This window comes from Hemibagrus wyckioides, linkage group LG04 (genome assembly GCF_019097595.1).
Source record: "Hemibagrus wyckioides isolate EC202008001 linkage group LG04, SWU_Hwy_1.0, whole genome shotgun sequence".
Classification (NCBI taxonomy): Eukaryota; Metazoa; Chordata; class Actinopteri; order Siluriformes; family Bagridae; genus Hemibagrus; species Hemibagrus wyckioides.
In genome coordinates, this window is record NC_080713.1 from 28,196,199 (window position 1) to 28,216,198 (window position 20,000).

General features: G+C 42.7%; 1 protein-coding gene across 5 annotated transcripts in view; it reads left to right on the top strand.

Annotated features, from left to right (window-relative positions):
- The window catches only part of lekr1 (leucine, glutamate and lysine rich 1), a 96,379-nt gene that overhangs the window by 76,322 nt on the left and 57 nt on the right, over nt 1-20,000 (top strand). For 4 of the 5 annotated variants that reach the window (XM_058387018.1, XM_058387021.1, XM_058387019.1 and 1 more), the window contains 4 exons: nt 6,689-6,782; nt 10,838-10,924; nt 11,279-11,545; nt 19,073-20,000. The exon at nt 19,073-20,000 is cut by the window's right edge and continues 57 nt beyond it. In XM_058387018.1, coding sequence (XP_058243001.1) covers nt 6,689-6,782; nt 10,838-10,924; nt 11,279-11,545; nt 19,073-19,399 — 775 coding nt within the window. In that variant the 3' untranslated portion in view covers nt 19,400-20,000. The remainder of the gene's footprint in view (nt 1-6,688; nt 6,783-10,837; nt 10,925-11,278; nt 11,546-19,072) is intronic. The other variant, XM_058387022.1, reaches the window with a different exon arrangement.

Below are 20,000 nucleotides of genomic sequence, written 5' to 3' on the forward strand. Positions count from 1 at the left end.
TCTGTCTTCTGTCTGTCTGTCTGTCTGTCTCTCGCTCTCTCACACTTCTTCTCTCTCCTGTCTCTCTGTCTCCTGTCTGTCTGTCTGTCTGTCTGTCTCTCTCTCGCTCTCTCACACTTCTTCTCTCTCCTGTCTCTCTGTCTCCTGTCTGTCTGTCTGTCTGTCTCTCTCTCACTCTCTCACACTTCTTCTCTCTCCTGTCTCTCTGTCTCCTGTCTCTCTCTCTCTCTCTTTCATAAGACACATGAACAATATACAGTGTATGTAGGATATATATGTGTATAGATGTTCTATAAGGTTAAATAACAGATAATTAACACTGACTCTTTCCTGTAATCTGCTCTAGTTTACTGTCCTGGGGTAAACACACCTGTGGTCAACACACACACACACACACACACACACAAAAACACAATAACATTAAAAGCTTCAGCGTGTGTGTGTAACGTCTCGAGATTTCACGTTAGAGCCGTATCTGAGTAATAAATCCGTGGTGGTTCCTGTACCCACACTACTAACACCACTCTGGTCTCATTTCTTCACTCGATGGCGTCAGACATCGCTCGTCTTTGTATTTTAAAAACAGGATTTAAAATAAACCCTACTGGTTTCTCACTTATAGCCCAGCGGTAAACCACACACCACGACCTGACCTCTACAGCTATACATTCACTGTCAGGTAGCACACACAACACAAAGATCTATTTCAGACTGAGCTCCGCCCACTGACATCAGGAGCCGTGACTCACGTCTGAGGTAAAGCCCGCACTTTTTGTGTGTGTGTGTGTTCTTGTTGTAAAATACACTAATAGTGAAACATTCCTTTGAGTTGAAGACAGAAGCGATAGAGAGAGGACGCAGGACAAGATTAGGGGCATTTCTAGGTAAGACAATTGGCTAGTGTCACTGTGATTGACAGCTGAGAGCACTTAAGCCCCTCCCACAACTGATTAGTTAACACACAGCCAGAAGTCAAGGTTTCACTAAATGTTCCCATGAAAACAACATTACACTATATGTCTAAAAGTAGAAGAGAAGAGAAGAGAAGAGAAGAGAAGAGAAGAGAAGAGAAGAGAAGAATGGATATTATAATAGAGAAGAGAAGAGAAGGATGGATATTATAATAGAGAAGAGAAGAGAAGAGAAGAGAAGAGAAGAGAAGAGAAGAGAAGAGAAGAGAAGAGAAGGATGGATATTATAATAGAGAAGAGAAGAGAAGGATGGATATTATAATAGAGAAGAGAAGAGAAGGATGGATATTATAATAGAGAAGAGAAGAGAAGGATGGATATAATAGAGAAGAGAAGAGAAGAATGGATATTATAATAGAGACGAGAAGAGAAGGATGGATATAATAGAGAAGAGAAGAGAAGAATGGATATTATAATAGAGAAGAGAAGAGAAGAGAAGAGAAGAGAAGAGAAGAGAAGAGAAGAATGGATATTATAATAGAGAAGAGAAGGATGGATATTATAATAGAGAAGAGAAGAGAAGGATGGATATAATAGAGAAGAGAAGAGAAGAATGGATATTATAATAGAGACGAGAAGAGAAGGATGGATATAATAGAGAAGAGAAGAGAAGAATGGATATTATAATAGAGAAGAGAAGAGAAGAATGGATATTATAATAGAGAAGAGAAGGATGGATATAATAGAGAAGAGAAGAATGGATATTATAATAGAGAAGAGAAGAGAAGGATGGATATTATAATAAAGAGAAGAGAAGGATGGATATAATAGAGAAGAGAAGAATGGATATTGTAATAAAGAGAAGAGAAGGATGGATATAATAGAGAAGAGAAGAATGGATATTATAATAAAGAGAAGAGAAGGATGGATATAATAGAGAAGAGAAGAGAAGAATGGATATTATAATAGAGAAGAGAAGAGAAGAGAAGAGAAGAGAAGAGAAGAGAAGAGAAGAGAAGAGAAGAGATAATCTATATAATCTGATTATAACAGTGAAGAGAAGGGAATAAATCTCATGTGTCTTTGTGAGGGTCAGAAGTGCTCAGGAAGGATAAATGAATAATAATGTGGATAAATAGAGGAATAGGAGTAGAATGGTCAGCAGCTTGCTGGAACACGTGTGTATGCTGCAGTGTTGTACATGAACCTGGTCATGGTGATGTGAGGTAGAAATGAGGTTAATCCACATAACTGAGCTTTGTTTGCTCAGAAGGTCAGCAGTTTATTGTGTGGCTATCTGGAGCAGCTGATTTGGTGCTGTGGTCATGTGGAAGGCTTTACTGAAAACACACACACACACACTTCAGTGGAAATGAAAGTGGTCACTGGCTAATTGTTGGAACTTTCTGTCTCATCCCTCTACATGGACTTAGAGCGATTAGCTTCATGCTGAGCGTAACACTGTGTACCGTCTCTCTCTCTCTCTCTCTCTCTCTCATTCTAAAACCGTGAGAAACAGTGCAGCACACAGCGAGGAACCAACACCAACAGTGCTAGGCTGCTTTGTGGCAGTTTAACCTTCATTTCAATTGGTTTAGAGAACAGAAAAGGTTCATCCTATTACAGAGAGCTTGTATCCTGACGTCCACACGGTCAACCGTGACCAGACAGAGTGACACGGGCTAATCGGGAGCATATGAACGGACTGTTAGCACTTTTTCTTCTTCAGTCACTCGAGTAGATACTCCATGACATAGTGTCTCAGAGCTAGAGAAGCTAGAGTGACATCATAAATACAGAATCATGTTCTCACTCCATCTGAGGAAGCAACGTTCCAGTATCGGTGAGCCACAAGGAGGTTAAACGCCTCACAGATTCCTCCCTTTTCCAGATAAATAAACTCCACCAAGCATTGACTGGAATATTCTGTAGTTTCCAGGAAGACTGACGGTCTAAAACATCACCAGTAAACCATGTTAAGTAGCTGCTACTGTAGAGAAAGACTGGGGCGGGGCATACATCTGCCTCCCCAGAGTGACGTTTTGCCTAAATATGGGTCATTAAAAGCTGAGTCAAAAGTAATGTCCATGACATCACATTCAGAGAGCAGTTTTCATTTCAGAGTCACTTTAAAGAATGTTGAGCAGAAGGTCGTGAGGTCAAATCCCAAGATCTCACTGCTGAGCCCTGTGTCAGGAACCACTGGGACAGTTCCCTGCCACACCACTGGAGGGCGTGCTGGCAGGTGACTCACCAGAGCCTGCTTTTTTTGTGTGTTTTCCCCATGTACTTTGTGCCATGCCCTTCCCATTGTCCTCATTTTCTGCCATGTCACCTGTTCCCCATTAGCCCTAATGTTCTGCCCTATATATAGGAACCCTTCTGTACCTGTCTTCGTCGGTCATTGTTGTTTGTTGTTTGTTCAATGTCCTGGTGACCATGCTCATGTCATGTTCCTGTAACCATGTTTAGTTTGCCCCATGTCTTGTGTTTAGTTACGTTTGCTTTATTATTAAAGCAGTGCTTTATTTGAATCCCGTGTCTGACTCCACGGTGTGCGGGTTCGAGCCCCGCTTACACCCTGAACCATCAACTCCTCAGTTAATTGCTGAGTACAGCATCTGCTAAATGCCGTGAACGTAATGTAAATGTAACGCTAGCATGCTATGCTTCATCCTCACAGCTTTTATCTGCCGCATGATGAAGAGCTAAGCTAGTGGAAAGGAAGATGGCTTAGAATCTAAAGAGTCAAAAGTGTGTTTATTTTAGCACCGAAAGGCCACGCTCATCCTAAACTGCCCCGGCGTGGCGTGAGCACCGGCGTGTATCCGCTCGCGGGATCATGACCCGGTGTCATTCGACTCCGTGTGACCCTGCGGTGGATGCTTTGTGGCTTTGCTGACACGCAGGCATGATCCCCGCGCTCCACGGCTGTTATTGGCCGCGTGCGACCGGAGGATGCCCAGAACAAACGCCGTCTTTCATGCACTCCGGAGCTTCACAATGGGGCTGTTGATGCTCCTGAAAAAGAGAGAGAGCGAGAGAGAGAGAGAGAGAGAGAGAGATGGAGAGAGAGACATCTCAGGAAAAGCAATTACTACAGGGTGATTCCTTGTTTTTCAGAACTGAGAGAAGAACTCAGTGTTCTTAAGCGAGAAACCATAAATAGAACGAAGCCTCTGGCTGTGGGATTAATGCTTACTTAGATTACGGACTGGGTTAGAAGAAACCCCTGGGATTACTGGAAGTCAGATTAGTTCTGTCATTTGTGTGTGTGTGTGTGAGAGAGAGAGAAAGAGAGAGAGATATTAAACCTGATGCCCGGGCAGATCGAGAATACAAAGCCAGTACAGCATTTGGAAAAAAACGAAAGGACGCATGCAAACAGCCACGCTGGTGTAACGAACATAACGAAAACCTCCCGCGAGTTCTGTAAAGCAAGCAGATCCGAAAAGAAAAGGAAAGAAAAGACGTTCCCAATACGGCCTTCAATAAAGCCTTGTTAAACAGGAATGCTCTCCATGCCCCAGGCTTCTGCTGTGACTAATTAGCAACGAGTCACAGATTAACGTCATTACAGAGAGACCGACGGGATGATTTAACTGACAGAAATATCATTAGGCATGTTGTTTTGCCGAGAGAGAGAGAGAGAGAGAGGGGAGAGAAAGAAAGACAGACGGAGAGAGAGTGAGGGGAAAGAGAGAGGGGGAGAGAGAGAGTGGGAGACAGAGAGAGAGAGAGAGAGAGAGAGAGAGCCGTGGGGGGTAAATATAGGGGTGAGTAAGTAAGAATTTGGAATGTGTACGTCAGATACTAGAAGTGGAGTCGGATAAACTCTTCATTCCAGGAACATCAGCGACATTTTTACATCACACACACACACACACACACGCGCACGCAAATAAGAAAACTAAAAAGACAAGGAAGTAGCAACACATACAAAAACAAGCTGTTGATCAGACATGACTGTTCACAGACGAGAAAGAAAAAAAGAAGAGAAATAGATTCTTCCTTAAGTACATCTGTATATTCTGTAAAGCCCACAATCAGCACACAGAGGAAATACGGCCATCTTACTGTTCCCCCCTGAACAGTTTGTGCTGTGAGGGTTCTCCGTAAACAGGGCTAGCTGTGTGTTTTATTTCTTTTCATCATCTTGAAGAGAGAGGGTAACAAAAGAGAGGGAACACGTGGTTAAGGTGATCAGAAGTTTGTGGGTTTGAATCCCAGGTCTGCCACTGCTGGGCCCCTGAGCGAGGCCCTTCACCCTGAATGTCTCAGCTGTATAAAACTGAGATGAATGTAAGTCTATCTGGATAAGGGCGTCTCCCAAATATCAGAAATGTTAATTGTTGCTGTAACATACGTGACACAGGAACTCCTGGGCACCGCTTTAAATGTAGCTATAAAACGGATAAAAAGTATAGCTCAGTAAATATAATGATGTTTATATGAGTCGATTGCCGCGGTGTGAGCGGATTAAATCACTCTCCATAAGGAAGTGGTTAACTTCATCTCCACTTCATCACTCCATCCTGTCGCTGATTATTTTCCTGCAACATCACGACACTGAGTGTTTTATTCCTGCTCTCTGATCGCCATCTCTGTCATTCCAGCTCTGACGCATTCGTCATTATAATTATTATATTATATAGTGTTTATTATTACACTGTGATCATTCGGGGCGTGAGTATTATGAACGTTAACCTTAATTAATGAGAAATGAGGCGAGGTGATGGTATTCCAGGTGTGTATTTATGCTAGCGCCTTGCGTGTATATGAAGGAATCTTGTGTGTGTGTGTGTTTGTGGAGGGTGGAAAGTTGTGGAATGTCTCAAAGATCATGCTCCAAACCTGTCGTTTCTTCAGAGCCGACGGTGTCGCGGCACCGAGTCAACAGTCGCCTTCTCTAAAAGAACGAGAGCGAGAACAAGAGACAGAAACATCTGGAAGCACTGTTTGTTCACAACTGCCACGCCCGGCCTGCGTGTGAGAGCTTCCTAAGCCGGGAGATGACAGCCGGAAACAAAGGCGCACAGCATTGTGGGTATGGGGGAAACCCCGGGGAATGGAGCGGATTAGCGAAGGAGGAGGACGAGTTATATGCATGCCACGTGCTTTAGCATGGCCGTTTTTTCTGCACACACACAACACACACAGACACACACACACATGCCAGGCCATTCTCTACACTACATCAAACACTACATGGCTTTATTGTGTGTTTTTGTGATTGATTTTCAATGTATATGACACAGCTGGAAGTTTTACACACACACACACACACATGTGCGCTTGTCAGACACGTTTAAGGGATTAGCTCACGTATTCAAGCCAGCACTAACGTTAGCTTTGGATACGAAAACAAATAATGGCGCCTCTTTTTATGGTCCGTAACATCAAAGTGCTTACGTATGCAAATGTCTCGTATCTGTGCAGCTCTTCAGAGAGCTCTTTGATGTCTTTGTACTTGTGTGTGTGTGTGTGTGTGTGTGTATGTGTGTGTGTGTGTGTGTGTGTGAGAGAGAGAGAGAGTCTTCTTTTTTTGGGTCCAGTGAAAATAAAACTTAGCCCTCTGTCCTGCAATATTAATCAGGGTTGGCCCGGGTTGTCGTACCTTTTAAAGCACCGATTCAAACACACACCGGAGACATTTCAACCATTTTTAAAGCCGCTCCTCGGCGATAATTGTTTTGGATCGAAATCAATCCCGTGCGCGTGTAAAAGTACCCAGAGCGAATGCTGCTCATGTGCTGTGATGCTGTGTGTGTCCTCAGGGAGGCGCTGATGCATGCTCAGACAGAAGAGCTGCAGGAGATGGAGGACACTTTCAGGAGAAGACTGGAGCTCGCTGAGGAACAGGGGTCAAAGGTGAGGCCATGACATTCGCTTTGTACATGCCTCTGTAGTAGGAAGATAAATGAGTATTGATATATTATTTGGATGTACGATGTATTGCCAAAAGTTTTGGGACACCCCTCCAAATCATTGAGTTCAGGGGTTGATCTCGGCCCCTTAGTTCCAGTGAAAGGATCTCTTAATGCTTCAGCTTCATATCAAGACATTTTGGACAATTTCATGCTTTATGGGAACAGTTTGGGGATGACCCCTTCCTGTTCCAACATGACTGCAGACCAGTGACCAAAGCAAGGTCCATAAAGACATGGATGAATGAGTTTGGTGTGGAGGGACTTCAGAGTCCTGACCTCAACCCCATAGAACACCTTTGGGATGAATTAGAGCGGAGACTGTGAGCCAGACCTTCTCATCATCACAACATCAGTGCCTGACCTCACAAATGTGCTTCTAGAGGAATGGTCAAAAATTCCCATAAACACACTCCTAAACCTTGTGGAAAGCCTTCCCAGAAGAGTTGAAGCTGTTATAGCTGCAAAGGGGCGGGGACAACTCCATATTACATTCAAAGGCAGACGTCCCAAAACCTTTGGCAATACAGTATATGTTAGCTATATGAATAAGATAAGAGGTGCACTATAAGGGTTGCTCCATCACAGGACAGCGTATCACACCCATGATTGGCTAGTGTCACTGTGATTGACAGGGGAGAGAGAGTATGTCCCGCCCACCCTTGTAGCATCATCAGATTGGATCTCCTGATGACTGGGTCAGTCATCAGTTTTCTCTCGCAGGAGCCATATTTCTGCCATATTTTTATACAAACTGGCCTGAAATTCACGTAAAGAGGTTTAATTTATAGCGCCATCGCTCTGTATAACCCACACAGCTCACTCGCTCCATCTCTTTTAGAAAATTCAATGTAAATCTTAGGGAAGATTGTTCTAATTGGACCCCAAGTACACAGCGAGGATCTAGAACACGAGGAGGTTTTATTACAGAGGAGAGAAAACCTCATCCCAAAAAAAACCACAAAGAGTGTTCCAGTAAACAAGGCATGGGTCTGATAAACAATAACACACACAGGGGACAGCAAGACTTCACAATCAGTTCAGAGGTTGTGTTGGGATCCCGGCCATCCCGAGATCTACTGGCCCAGAGGGGGCGTGCCCTAATGTGGGTTTTTTTTTAGCTTTATTTAAAATTCTGCCAGGTGAGAGTGGGCATGTCCTGTTTGTTTTTTTTAAGCTTTAATTAAGATTCTGCCAGGTGAGAGGGGGCGTGTCCTGCTTTTTGAATTTATTTATTTATTTATTTTTTAGCTTTATTTAATATTCTGCCAGGTGAGCGGGGGCGTGTCCTATTGTGTGTTTTTTTTAAAGCTTTAATTAAGATTCTGCCAGGTGAGAGGGGGCGTGTCCTGTTGTGTTTTTTTAAGCTTTAATTAAGATTCTGCCAGGTGAAAGGGGGCGTGTCCTGATGTATGTGTTTTTTTTTAGCTTTATTTAAAATTGTGCTAGGTGAGAGGGGGCGTGTCCTGGGGTGTGTGCGTGTGTGTGTGTGTGTTTTAATCTTTATTTAAAATTCTGCCAGGTGAGAGTGTGTGTGTTTTAATCTTTATTTAAAATTCTGCCAGGTGAGAGGGGGCGTGTCCTGATGTGTGTGTGGGGATTTTTTTTTGCTTTATTTTTAAATTCTGTCTGCTGAGAGGGGGCGTGTCCTGGGGCGTGTCCTGGTTTCTCATTCGTCCGAACTTCATTTAAGATCCTGCTCATGTATCCAGCTGACTGTTTTATTCATTATGGAGCGTAGGCAAAGGAAAAAAACAAATATTTAATCAAAGGTGATGATATGAGGTATTTCCCGGAGATGTTTTACTCCACAGACATCAGAGTACTACGACTTTGTCTTCTGATGCTCCTGTTTATTTGTCTAGGGTTATAGGGGTTGGGTTTATACTTAATTAAAGTAAATAAATAAATACCCTTAGGCCCAACAGTACAGTATTCCAGTCGTGTTTCCCTCTGAGTAAAGTATCACCTCCTGTCATTATCCTCTCCTGATAACTGAGAGAACTCAACCACTGGAACCTGTTTTTATATTTCTGCTGGCTGTACACACACACACACACACACACAGACACACACACACACACACGAAAACAACACACACACGAAAACAGCACACAGTGACTCTCCACGATTATCTCTGACTCCGACACAAAAATCTGACACTGACGGCTCCTTCCATAAAGGGTCTGTATCTGTTCATGTGGAGCACCGGTCTGTGAATTTGCAGCTGCACTGTTGTCAGAGACAACACACACACACACACACACACAAACCTTCATTTTATAGCTTTTATTTTTATCATTTATATTTTTGCTTTAAGAGGAATGTGTTCTGAATTTCAGCCCAAAGCACAGCTCCTCCACAACAATGAATTTCCTTACACACACACACACACACTCACACACAAATATTCACAGTCTGTCAGTTTCTAACACACGCTCACAGAGTTCCCGTCTGTCACACCCACATCAATGCAGTTATTTTCACACTTTTTCCATTTATTACCAAATCAACAATAACCCTCTCTCTCTCTCTCTCTCTCTCTCTCTCTCTCTCACACACACACTCTGTGAAAACATGGTGGCCTTGGTTGAGGCTGAAACACAGTGCATGGCGTGCCATTATCCCAGCTCTGTGCTTTTAAATAAATTTTAGATGCAGAGGAGAGCTTTAATAAAAACACACATGTGTTTGAAGCAGTAAACAATTCTCTCCCAATAATCAAAGACATCAAATATTACTTTAATACTTCATCTTCAAAAACACAACGTTCATTGCTCATGATCTGCTCAGCGTCTTAAACACTCAGAGAGAGAGAGAGAGAGAGAAACAGAAAAGGACGGACAGGAGACAGAGAGAGACAGGAGACAGAGAGAGACAGAAGAGGAGTGACAGGAGACAGAGAGAGACAGGATAGAGGGAGACAGGGGAGAGAGAGAGAGAGACAGAGAGAGACAGAAGAGGACAGAGAGAAAAGGAGAGAGGGAGACGAGAGAGAGAGACAGAAGAGGACAGTCTAAAAAGAGGGGACAGAGAGAGACACATCTGTTAATAACTCTTCATATGTGGTCATAGTGGAATGCGTATAATAATACTGTCATTATCATTCACTTACACACTCTTTCCACCCATTACACAAATGTACAATAATTCTCTCACACACTCTCTCTCTCTCTCACACACACACACATACACACACACACACACATACACACACACAGAATCACAGTCTGGTGATAAACACACGGTGGCCTTGGTTTCAGGCAACAAAGAACACATTGCGTGCCACCATCCCAAGTGTGTGTGTGTGTGTGTGTGTGTTATTTTGATATGCTCACTTCATGCAAGTGCTCGCAGTTAAAAAAAAAATTTAAATACAACACAATGGAAGAGTAAAGAATAAATACACGGTAAATTATACACACACACACACACACACACACACATATATATATATATATATATATATATATATATATATATATATATATATATATATATATATATATATATATATATATACATGTATAAATAATATAAGTGTGTAGATGTCATGTGAAGCAGGCGGACACAAGCAGAAACAAACACACTTTAGAGTTTATTAGAAGAACTGGCAACCGAATCCAACACGTGAGGCAAAGTCGTAAACAGGAAATTCAGCAAAAGTCAGGCGATCGGGACCACAGTATCAGGGCAATACCAAAATCACACAGCAAAAAAAAAAACAAGAACAAAAATCAGAAAAACAATAACACACAGAACAAGCGGCTCGCTGAGGTCAGGTAACGACACACTGACCATTTGTGTAGTGTAAGCCCTGGGTGTGTTTAGAGTACAGGTGTGTGTGTGATTAGGTGTGTGTGTGTGTACCTGACTGCGTGTTTTGGGAAGTGTAGTCCTGGGGAGTGTTTAATTCATTTACACAACTAGACTTTAGTCTTAATATTTACAGGGCTAACTAGTGTGTGTGTGTGTGTGTGTGTGTGTGTGTGTGTGCAGTGGAGGAGAGATGCTGCTCTAGAGCTTGACATCGAGAGACAGAAAAACGAACAGCTGATTCAAAAGTACCATCAGCTACAGGACAAGGTAACACACACACACACACATACACACATACACATACACACACACACATACACACACACATACACACACACACACATACACATACACACACAATCAGATTACAGACAGGTGACAAATTAAAGGAAAACCTACTGGCTCTGTTACACTCCTCACCTTTATACCACATTTCTGTCCTGGTGGGCGTGGCCCAGCCCAAGATGACTCCGCCCCATTCACGGCCTCACTAATGAGGATGATAACGATGTAAATGACCTTCACACTCATGACACGTGTGTGTGTTGTCAAAGATAGGTATTAAAGAATGACAACTTGTCTCTCTCGCCTGTCTCCCTCTGGTCCTGTGTTGCCCCTCAGTTGCCCACTCTGGTGCAGTCTGCCTCACGGGAGCTGAAGGAGGAGGTGTCAGCGCTGGAGGCGCGGCTGCGAGAGCGTGAAGAGGAGTTGAAGTGCGAGCGAGAGGAGGCTTCAGCGCGAGAGGGACGACTCCTGCGAGAGCAGCAAGCAGAGGTGGAACATCTCCAAACAAAACTACAGGAGCGTCACCAGGAGGCGCTGGAGCTACAGAGAGCACACAGAGACCTCCTCCAGCTCAGAGAGGAAAACTCCACCCTACATCAGGAGGTCAGAGGTCACACAACAAGATACACACACAACAAGATACACACACAAGAAAAGGCAACAAGACACACAGAACAAGATATATGCAAGATACACACAACAAGATACACACACAACAAGATACACACACAAGATACACACAACAAGATACACACACAACAAGATACACACACAACAAGATACACACAACAAGATACACACACAACAAGATACACACAACAAGATACACACAACAAGATACACACACAACAAGATACACACACAAGAAAAGGCAACAAGACACACAGAACAAGATATATGCAAGATACACACAACAAGATACACACAACAACAGGATACACACAAGATACACACAACAAGATACACACAACAAGATACACACACAACAAGATACACACACAAGAAAAGGCAACAAGACACACAGAACAAGATATATGCAAGATACACACAACAAGATACACACACAACAAGATACACACACAAGATACACACAACAAGATACACACACAAGATACACACACAACAAGATACACACAACAAGATACACACAACAAGATACACACACAACAAGATACACACACAAGAAAAGGCAACAAGACACACAGAACAAGATATATGCAAGATACACACAACAAGATACACACACAACAAGATACACACACAACAAGATACACACAACAACAGGATACACACAAGATACACACAACAACAGGATACACACAACAAGATACACACAACAACAGGATACACACAAGATACACACAACAACAGGATACACACAAGATACACACAACAACAGGATACACACAAGATACACACAACAACAGGATACACACAACAAGATACACACAACAAGATACACACACAACAAGATACACACACAAGAAAAGGCAACAAGACACACAGAACAAGATATATGCAAGATACACACAACAAGATACACACACAACAAGATACACACACAACAAGATACACACAACAAGATACACACACAACAAGATACACAAGAAAAGGCAACAAGACACACAGAACAAGATATATGCAAGATACACACAACAAGATACACACACAACAAGATACACACACAACAAGATACACACAACAAGATACACACACAACAAGATACACACACAACAAGATACACACAACAAGATACACACAAGAAGATACACACATAACAAGATACACACACAAGAAAAGGCAACAAGACACACAGAACAAGATATATGCAAGATACACACAACAAGATACACACACAACAAGATACACACACAACAAGATACACACAACAAGATACACACACAACAAGATACACACAACAACAAGATACACACAACAACAGGATACACACAAGATACACACAACAACAGGATACACACAAGATACACACAACAACAGGATACACACAACAAGATACACACAACAACAGGATACACACAAGATACACACAACAACAAGATACACACAAGATACACACAACAACAGGATACACACAACAAGATACACACAACAACAGGATACACACAAGATACACACAACAACAGGATACACACAAGATACACACAACAACAGGATACACACAAGATACACACAACAACAGGATACACACAACAAGATACACACAACAACAGGATACACACAAGATACACACAACAACAGGATACACACAAGATACACACAACAAGATACACACAACAACAGGATACACACAAGATACACACAACAACAGGATACACACAAGATACACACACAAGATACACACAACAACAGGATACACACAAGATACACACAACAACAGGATACACACAACAACAGGATACAGACAAAAACAAGATACACTCAAGATACACACAACAACAGGATACACACAAGATACACACAACAACAGGATACACACAACAACAGGATACACACAACAACAAGATACACTCAAGATACACACAACAACAGGATACACACAACAACAAGATACACTCAAGATACACACAACAACAGTGTACATACAAGATACACACACAACAAGATACACACACAAGATACACACAACAACAGGATACACACAAGATACACACAACAACAGGATACACACAAGATACACACACAACAAGATAAACACAACAACAGGATACACACAAGAGGATACACACAACAAAATACACACAAGATACACACACAACAAGGTACACACACAACAAGATACACACACAACAAGGTACACACACAACAAGATACACACACAACAAGGTACACGCACAACAGGATACATGCAACAAGACACAAAACAAGACATACACAACAAAATACACACAAAACAAGACATACACACACACCACATTACAAACAACAAGATACACACCAACACACAATAAAATGCACACAACAAGATACATGCAACAAGAGACACAAACCAATACACACACACACCAAGATACAAACATGCACCAAGAAACACACAAGATACACACACCAAAACACACAAGATACACACACCAAAACACACAACAAGATACACACATCAAGACACACAACAAGACACACACACCAAGAGACACAACAAGATACACACACAACAAGATACACAAACCAAAACACACACACCAAGATACAAACATGCACCAAGAAACACACAAGATACACACACCAAAACACACAAGATACACACACCAAAACACACAACAAGATACACACATCAAGACACACAACAAGACACACACACCAAGATACAAACATGCACCAAGAAACACACAAGATACACACACCAAAACACACAAGATACACACACCAAAACACACAAGATACACACACCAAAACACACAAGATACACACACCAAGAGACACAACAAGATACACACACCAAAACACACAAGATACACACAACAAGATACACAAGATACACACACAACAAGATACACAACAAGATACACACACAACAAGATACACACACCAAGAGACACAACAAGATACACAACAAGATACACACACAACAAGACACACACACACACACAAGATACAAACACACACACACAAGATACACACACCAAGACACACACACACACACAAGATACAAACACACACACACACAAGATACACACACCAAGACACACACACACACACAACAAGATACAGACACAGACACACACACACACAACAAGATACAAACACACACACACACACAAGATACACACACCAAGACACACACACACAAGATACAGACACACACACACACACACAAGATACAAACACACACACACACACACACAAGATACAGACACACACACACACACAAGATACAAACACACACACACACACACAAGATACAGACACACACACACACACAACAAGATACAAACACACACACACAAGATACACACACCAAGACACACACACACACAAGATACAGACACACACACACACACAGACAAGATACAAACACACACACAAACAAGATACACACACAAGATACAAACACCAAGACACACACACCGATACACACATACAAAGATACACACACACACACACAGACACACACACTGGTCTCCCCTGACCCCCAGCTGATCCTAACACTGTGATGTAACACACTCTTTCACTCTACAGTCAGCTCTGCAGCACTACACTACACATTCCTTGTACTCCTATCACACTGTGCAGAAGTATTGGCCCCCTTGACCTTTTCCCAGTGTTTTATATTACAACCTGTATCTGAAAATAGACTTCACTGCGAATAACATGTCACAAATTTACACCAAACACACCTTTAAATTAAAATGTGTGTGCGCTTGTGTGTGTGGAGGAGTCTGTCTGTCTGTCTCTCTGCCTGTCTCTCTCTCTCTCTCTCTCTCTCTCTCTTTCTCTTTCAGGTGTATAGAGTATCTCAGCCTTCCAATGAGAAAGCGGTCTAGCTCTAAGCCTCTCCTCACATCTGTGTGTGTGTGTGTGTGTGTGTGAGTAACTGTACACAGCTGGAAATATTTATCAGTGCTGTGTAAGAGGCGGTACTGGGTGGGATGCCTGACACCCAGAGAGGTGCTGGGAAAGCCCTGGAAGACAAATACACACACACACACACACACAAAGGTCTTAGAGAGAAAAAGTCTCTGCACTTGCATCAGTAGTAGTTATGTGTGTGTGTGTGTGTGTGTGTGTAAACATAAGCAGAAAGGTGTATGGAATGCAACACTGTGTGTCATGCTGTTACAGGATAATAATCAACGACAGGAAGCAGGGTTTCAGTTAGCACACTGAAGATGGTTCCTTTTCCTTTAGCAGCATGTCCTGAGGTGTTTTATTCCTCCTACACTGCAGCACTTTCCCAGCATTCACCTTCTGCTCCTTCCTGCAGTGTGGCCATGGGGTGGTGCTGTTTCCCACTCTCCTACGTCTCCGAGTCAATGTGGCACGCACATGTGTCCGCTGGCACGGCTGTGTGAGAATCACCGAGGCGCCTACAGTCATTCTGTGTGTGTGTGTGTGTGTGTGAGATAGTGTGAGTGAAAGCTGGCTGGCTCTCAGTCTTTCTAGCTGAGTGCTAACACTGATTTAGCAGCTCCCTCCACCCTTACACACACACACACACACACACACTATAATGCACTAAGATCTTTAAGGCAACGATTCGATTTTTGTTATGAATTTTGTGAATGATGGTGATGTAGAGAACTATTTTTAGTTTATTAAGTGTTTATAAAGTAGTTATAAGAGACGAGCGTGTTATACACCACTCAGCTGTCCTTATTCAGTAATAAACTTCTTATATATAATTATCTGATTATATATAATATAATCAGAATCCATTATGAACCATAATTATGTTAACTTCTGTTCTTCTTCTTCTTCTTCCTCTTCTTCTCTTCTTCTTCTTCTTCTTCTTCTTCTTTTTCTTCTTCATTGTCTTCGTCTTCTTCTATTTGCAAACCTGTATCATTTTCATGGGTCACTTTGTTTTTAAAGTGTTATTATAAAAGAGTATGTGTGTTTGTGTTTTTGGGAAAGTCTGGAATGACACTGGTCATGTTGCAGCGCTCCAGCCTTTGTGTTTCTGTGTCTGATGTGGAACTCAGAGAGAAGACGTTGTTGCCATCACATGATTTTATGTTGCTTTTTTGCACGTACACTGGGGGCAATTAAAGCTGCATCGTTCCACCCACTAACACATTAGCCACTCCCTGGAACATGAGAGCAACCAATGAACACACTAGCAAGGGTCTAAGATTCCATAACAATCACCTGGGAGCTAGAATAACATACAAACCAGCTAGCAACGCCCTAGCAGATACCAGGAATACCATAGCAACACATTAGCAACACCCTAGCAATTAATTCCAGAGCAATCACCTAGCAACACCCTAGCAACCAACTTCAATTCCAGAGCAACCACCTAGTAACACCCTAACAACCATCTTCAATTCCATAGCAACCACCTAGCAACATCCTAACAACCAATTTTAATTCCATAGCAACCACCTAGCAACACCCTCACAACCAACTGGAATACCATAGCAACCAATTTCAATTCCATAGCAACCACCTAGCAACACCCTAACAATCAACTTTAATTCCATAGCAACCAATTTCAATTCTATAGAAACCACCTAGCAACACCCTAACAGCCAACTGGAATACCATAGCAACCAATTTCAATTCCATAGCAACCACCTAGCAACACCCTAACAATCAACTGGAATACCATAGCAACCAATTTCAATTCCATAGCAACCACCTAGCAACACCCTAACAACCTACTGGAATACCATAGCAACCAATTTCAATTCCATAGCAACCACCTAGCAACACCCTAACAACCAACTGGAATACCATAGCAACCAATTTCAATTCTATAGCAACCACCTAGCAACACCCTAACAACCAACTGGAATACCATAGCAACCCATTTTAATTCCATATTAACCATGACGTTTTTTTTAAACATTTACCTGTTTAAAGTTTTAAGCTAAACTCTATAGTCTTTTAGAGTCTTTTAGTCTTTGTCAAGTTAGCATGAAGGTACAGTGGTGTGAAAAAGTGTTGGCCCCCTAAACCTAATAACTGGTTGGGCCACCCTTAGCAGCAACAACTGCAATCAAGCGTTTTCGATAACTTGCAATGAGTCTGTTACAGCGCTGTGGAGGAATTTTGGCCCACTCATCTTTGCAGAATTGTTGTAATTCAGCCACATTGGAGGGTTTTCGAGCATGAACCGCCTTTTTAAGGTCATGCCACAGCATCTCAATTGGATTGAGGTCAGGACTTTGACTAGGCCACTCCAAAGTCTTCATTTTGTTTTCTTCAGCCATTCAGAGGTGGACTTGCTGGTGTGGTTTGGATCATTGTCCTGCTGCAGAACCCAAGTTCACTTCAGCTTGAGGTCACAAACAGATGGCCGGACATTCTCCTTCAGGATTTTTTGATAGACAGCAGAATTCATGGTTCCATTTATCACAGCAAGTCTTCCAGGTCCTGAAGCAGCAAAACAGCCCCAGACCATCACACTACCAGCACCATATTTTACTGTTGGTATGATGTTCTTTTTCTGAAATGCGGCGTTACTTTTACGCCAGGTGTAACTTTTGTCTCGTCGGTCCACAGAGTATTTTCCCAAAAGTCTTGGGGATCATTAAGATGTTTTCTGGTAAAACTGAGACGAGCCTTTATGTTCTTGTTTTTGCTCAGCAGCGGTTTTCGTCTTGGAACTCTGCCATGCAAACCATTTTTGCCCAGTCTCTTTCTTCTGGTGGAGTCATGAACACTCACCTTAACTGAGGCAAGTGAGGCCTGCAGTTCTTTGGATGTTGTTATGGGGTCTTTTGTGACCTCTTGGATGAGTTGTCGTTCTCTTGGGGTAATTTTGGTCGGCTGGCCACTCCTGCAAGGTTCTCCACTGTTCCATGTTTTCACCATTTGTAGATAATGGCTCTCACTGTGGTTCGCTGCAGTCCCAAAGCTTTAGAAATGGCTTTATAACCTTTTCCAGACTGATAGATCTCAATTACTTTCTTTCTCGTTTGTTTTTGAATTTCTTTGGATCTCGGCATGATGTCTAGCTTTTGAGGATCTTTCGGTCTACTTCATGTTGTCAGGCAGGTCCTATTTAAGTGAGTTCATGATTGTGAACAGGTGAGGCAGTAATCAGGCCTGGGTGTGGCTAGAGAAATTGAACTCAGGTGTGATAAACCACAGTTATGTTTTAACAGGGGGGGCAAACACTTTTTCACACAGGGCCATGTAGTTTTGGATTTTGTTCTCGCTTAATAATAAAAACCTTCATTTAAAAACTGCATGATGTGTTTACTTGTGTCATCTTTGACTAATATTTAAATTTGTTTGATGATCTGAAACATTAAAATGTGACAAACATGCAAAAAAATAAGAAATCAGGAACACTTTTTCACACCACTGTACATTCCTGAACTTATATTCAGTAAATGGTTGTATTATTTGCACACTGAAACATGTTAAATGAAGATTTCCTGAAGTAACACTTCTGTGTCTCTCTGCTCCCTCTCCTCTCTCTCCTCCTGTCCTCTCGTCATGTAGAACAGTCTGCTGCAGGAGACGGTGAGACGGGAGTGTGAGGAGAGAGCCGATCTGACCGCTGCCCTGTCCCTGGCCAGAGAGCAGCTGCTGGGTGTCAGACAGATAGCGGTGAACTCCTCCATCGCCCGCAGCTCTGCCACATCCTCCCTGCCCAGCCTGAGCGCGGGACACGGCCGTGACGCCGTCACCGGGGACAGGAGCACAGCGTCGTGGCACGGAAACTCCCGCCAGCTGCTGCCCGCTCTGCCCCGACTCGCCACAGAGAGACCTGCCCCTCTCACCAAGGCACGCCATCGCATCAGCAGGAAGGACAAACGCTCCTGCTGAGGCAGAGGCTCTCACAGGTCTGTGTGTGTGTGTGTGTGTGTTCTTGTTTAAATGACTTTTTCTAAGGAATTATCCATCTCTAGCCTGTTTCACACTGCCGCAGATGAAATGATCATTACCCTGCGCCCTAGCGCCACACTTTTACACAAATTTAGGTCGAATTCAACATGGCTTCCTGCTCACTACAGATGCGCACTACGTAGGGGGTAGCATAACGGCGTAGTAGATAGTGCTCTGATGGTGACATCACTCTCTCTGAAACATTTTAATACATCATTAAAGAGCCTCACTGCAAGAAGGGCCTGGGTTCAAATCCCGGGGTCGAACAGGCAGGGACCTTTCTGTGTGGAGTTTGTTTTTTACTCCGGGTTTACTCCGGGTAGTCCGGTTTCCTCCCACAGTCCAAAAACATGTACGTTAGGTTAAATGGTAATTCTATATTGCCCATAGGTGTGTGTGTGTGTGTGGTTGTCTGTCTATGTGTGTGGCCCTGTGATGGACCTGTCCAGGGTGTACCCCTGCCTTTCACCCAGTGTGTACTGGGATAGGCTCCAGCAGACCCCTGTGACCCTAATTAGGAATAAAGTGGGTATAGAAAATG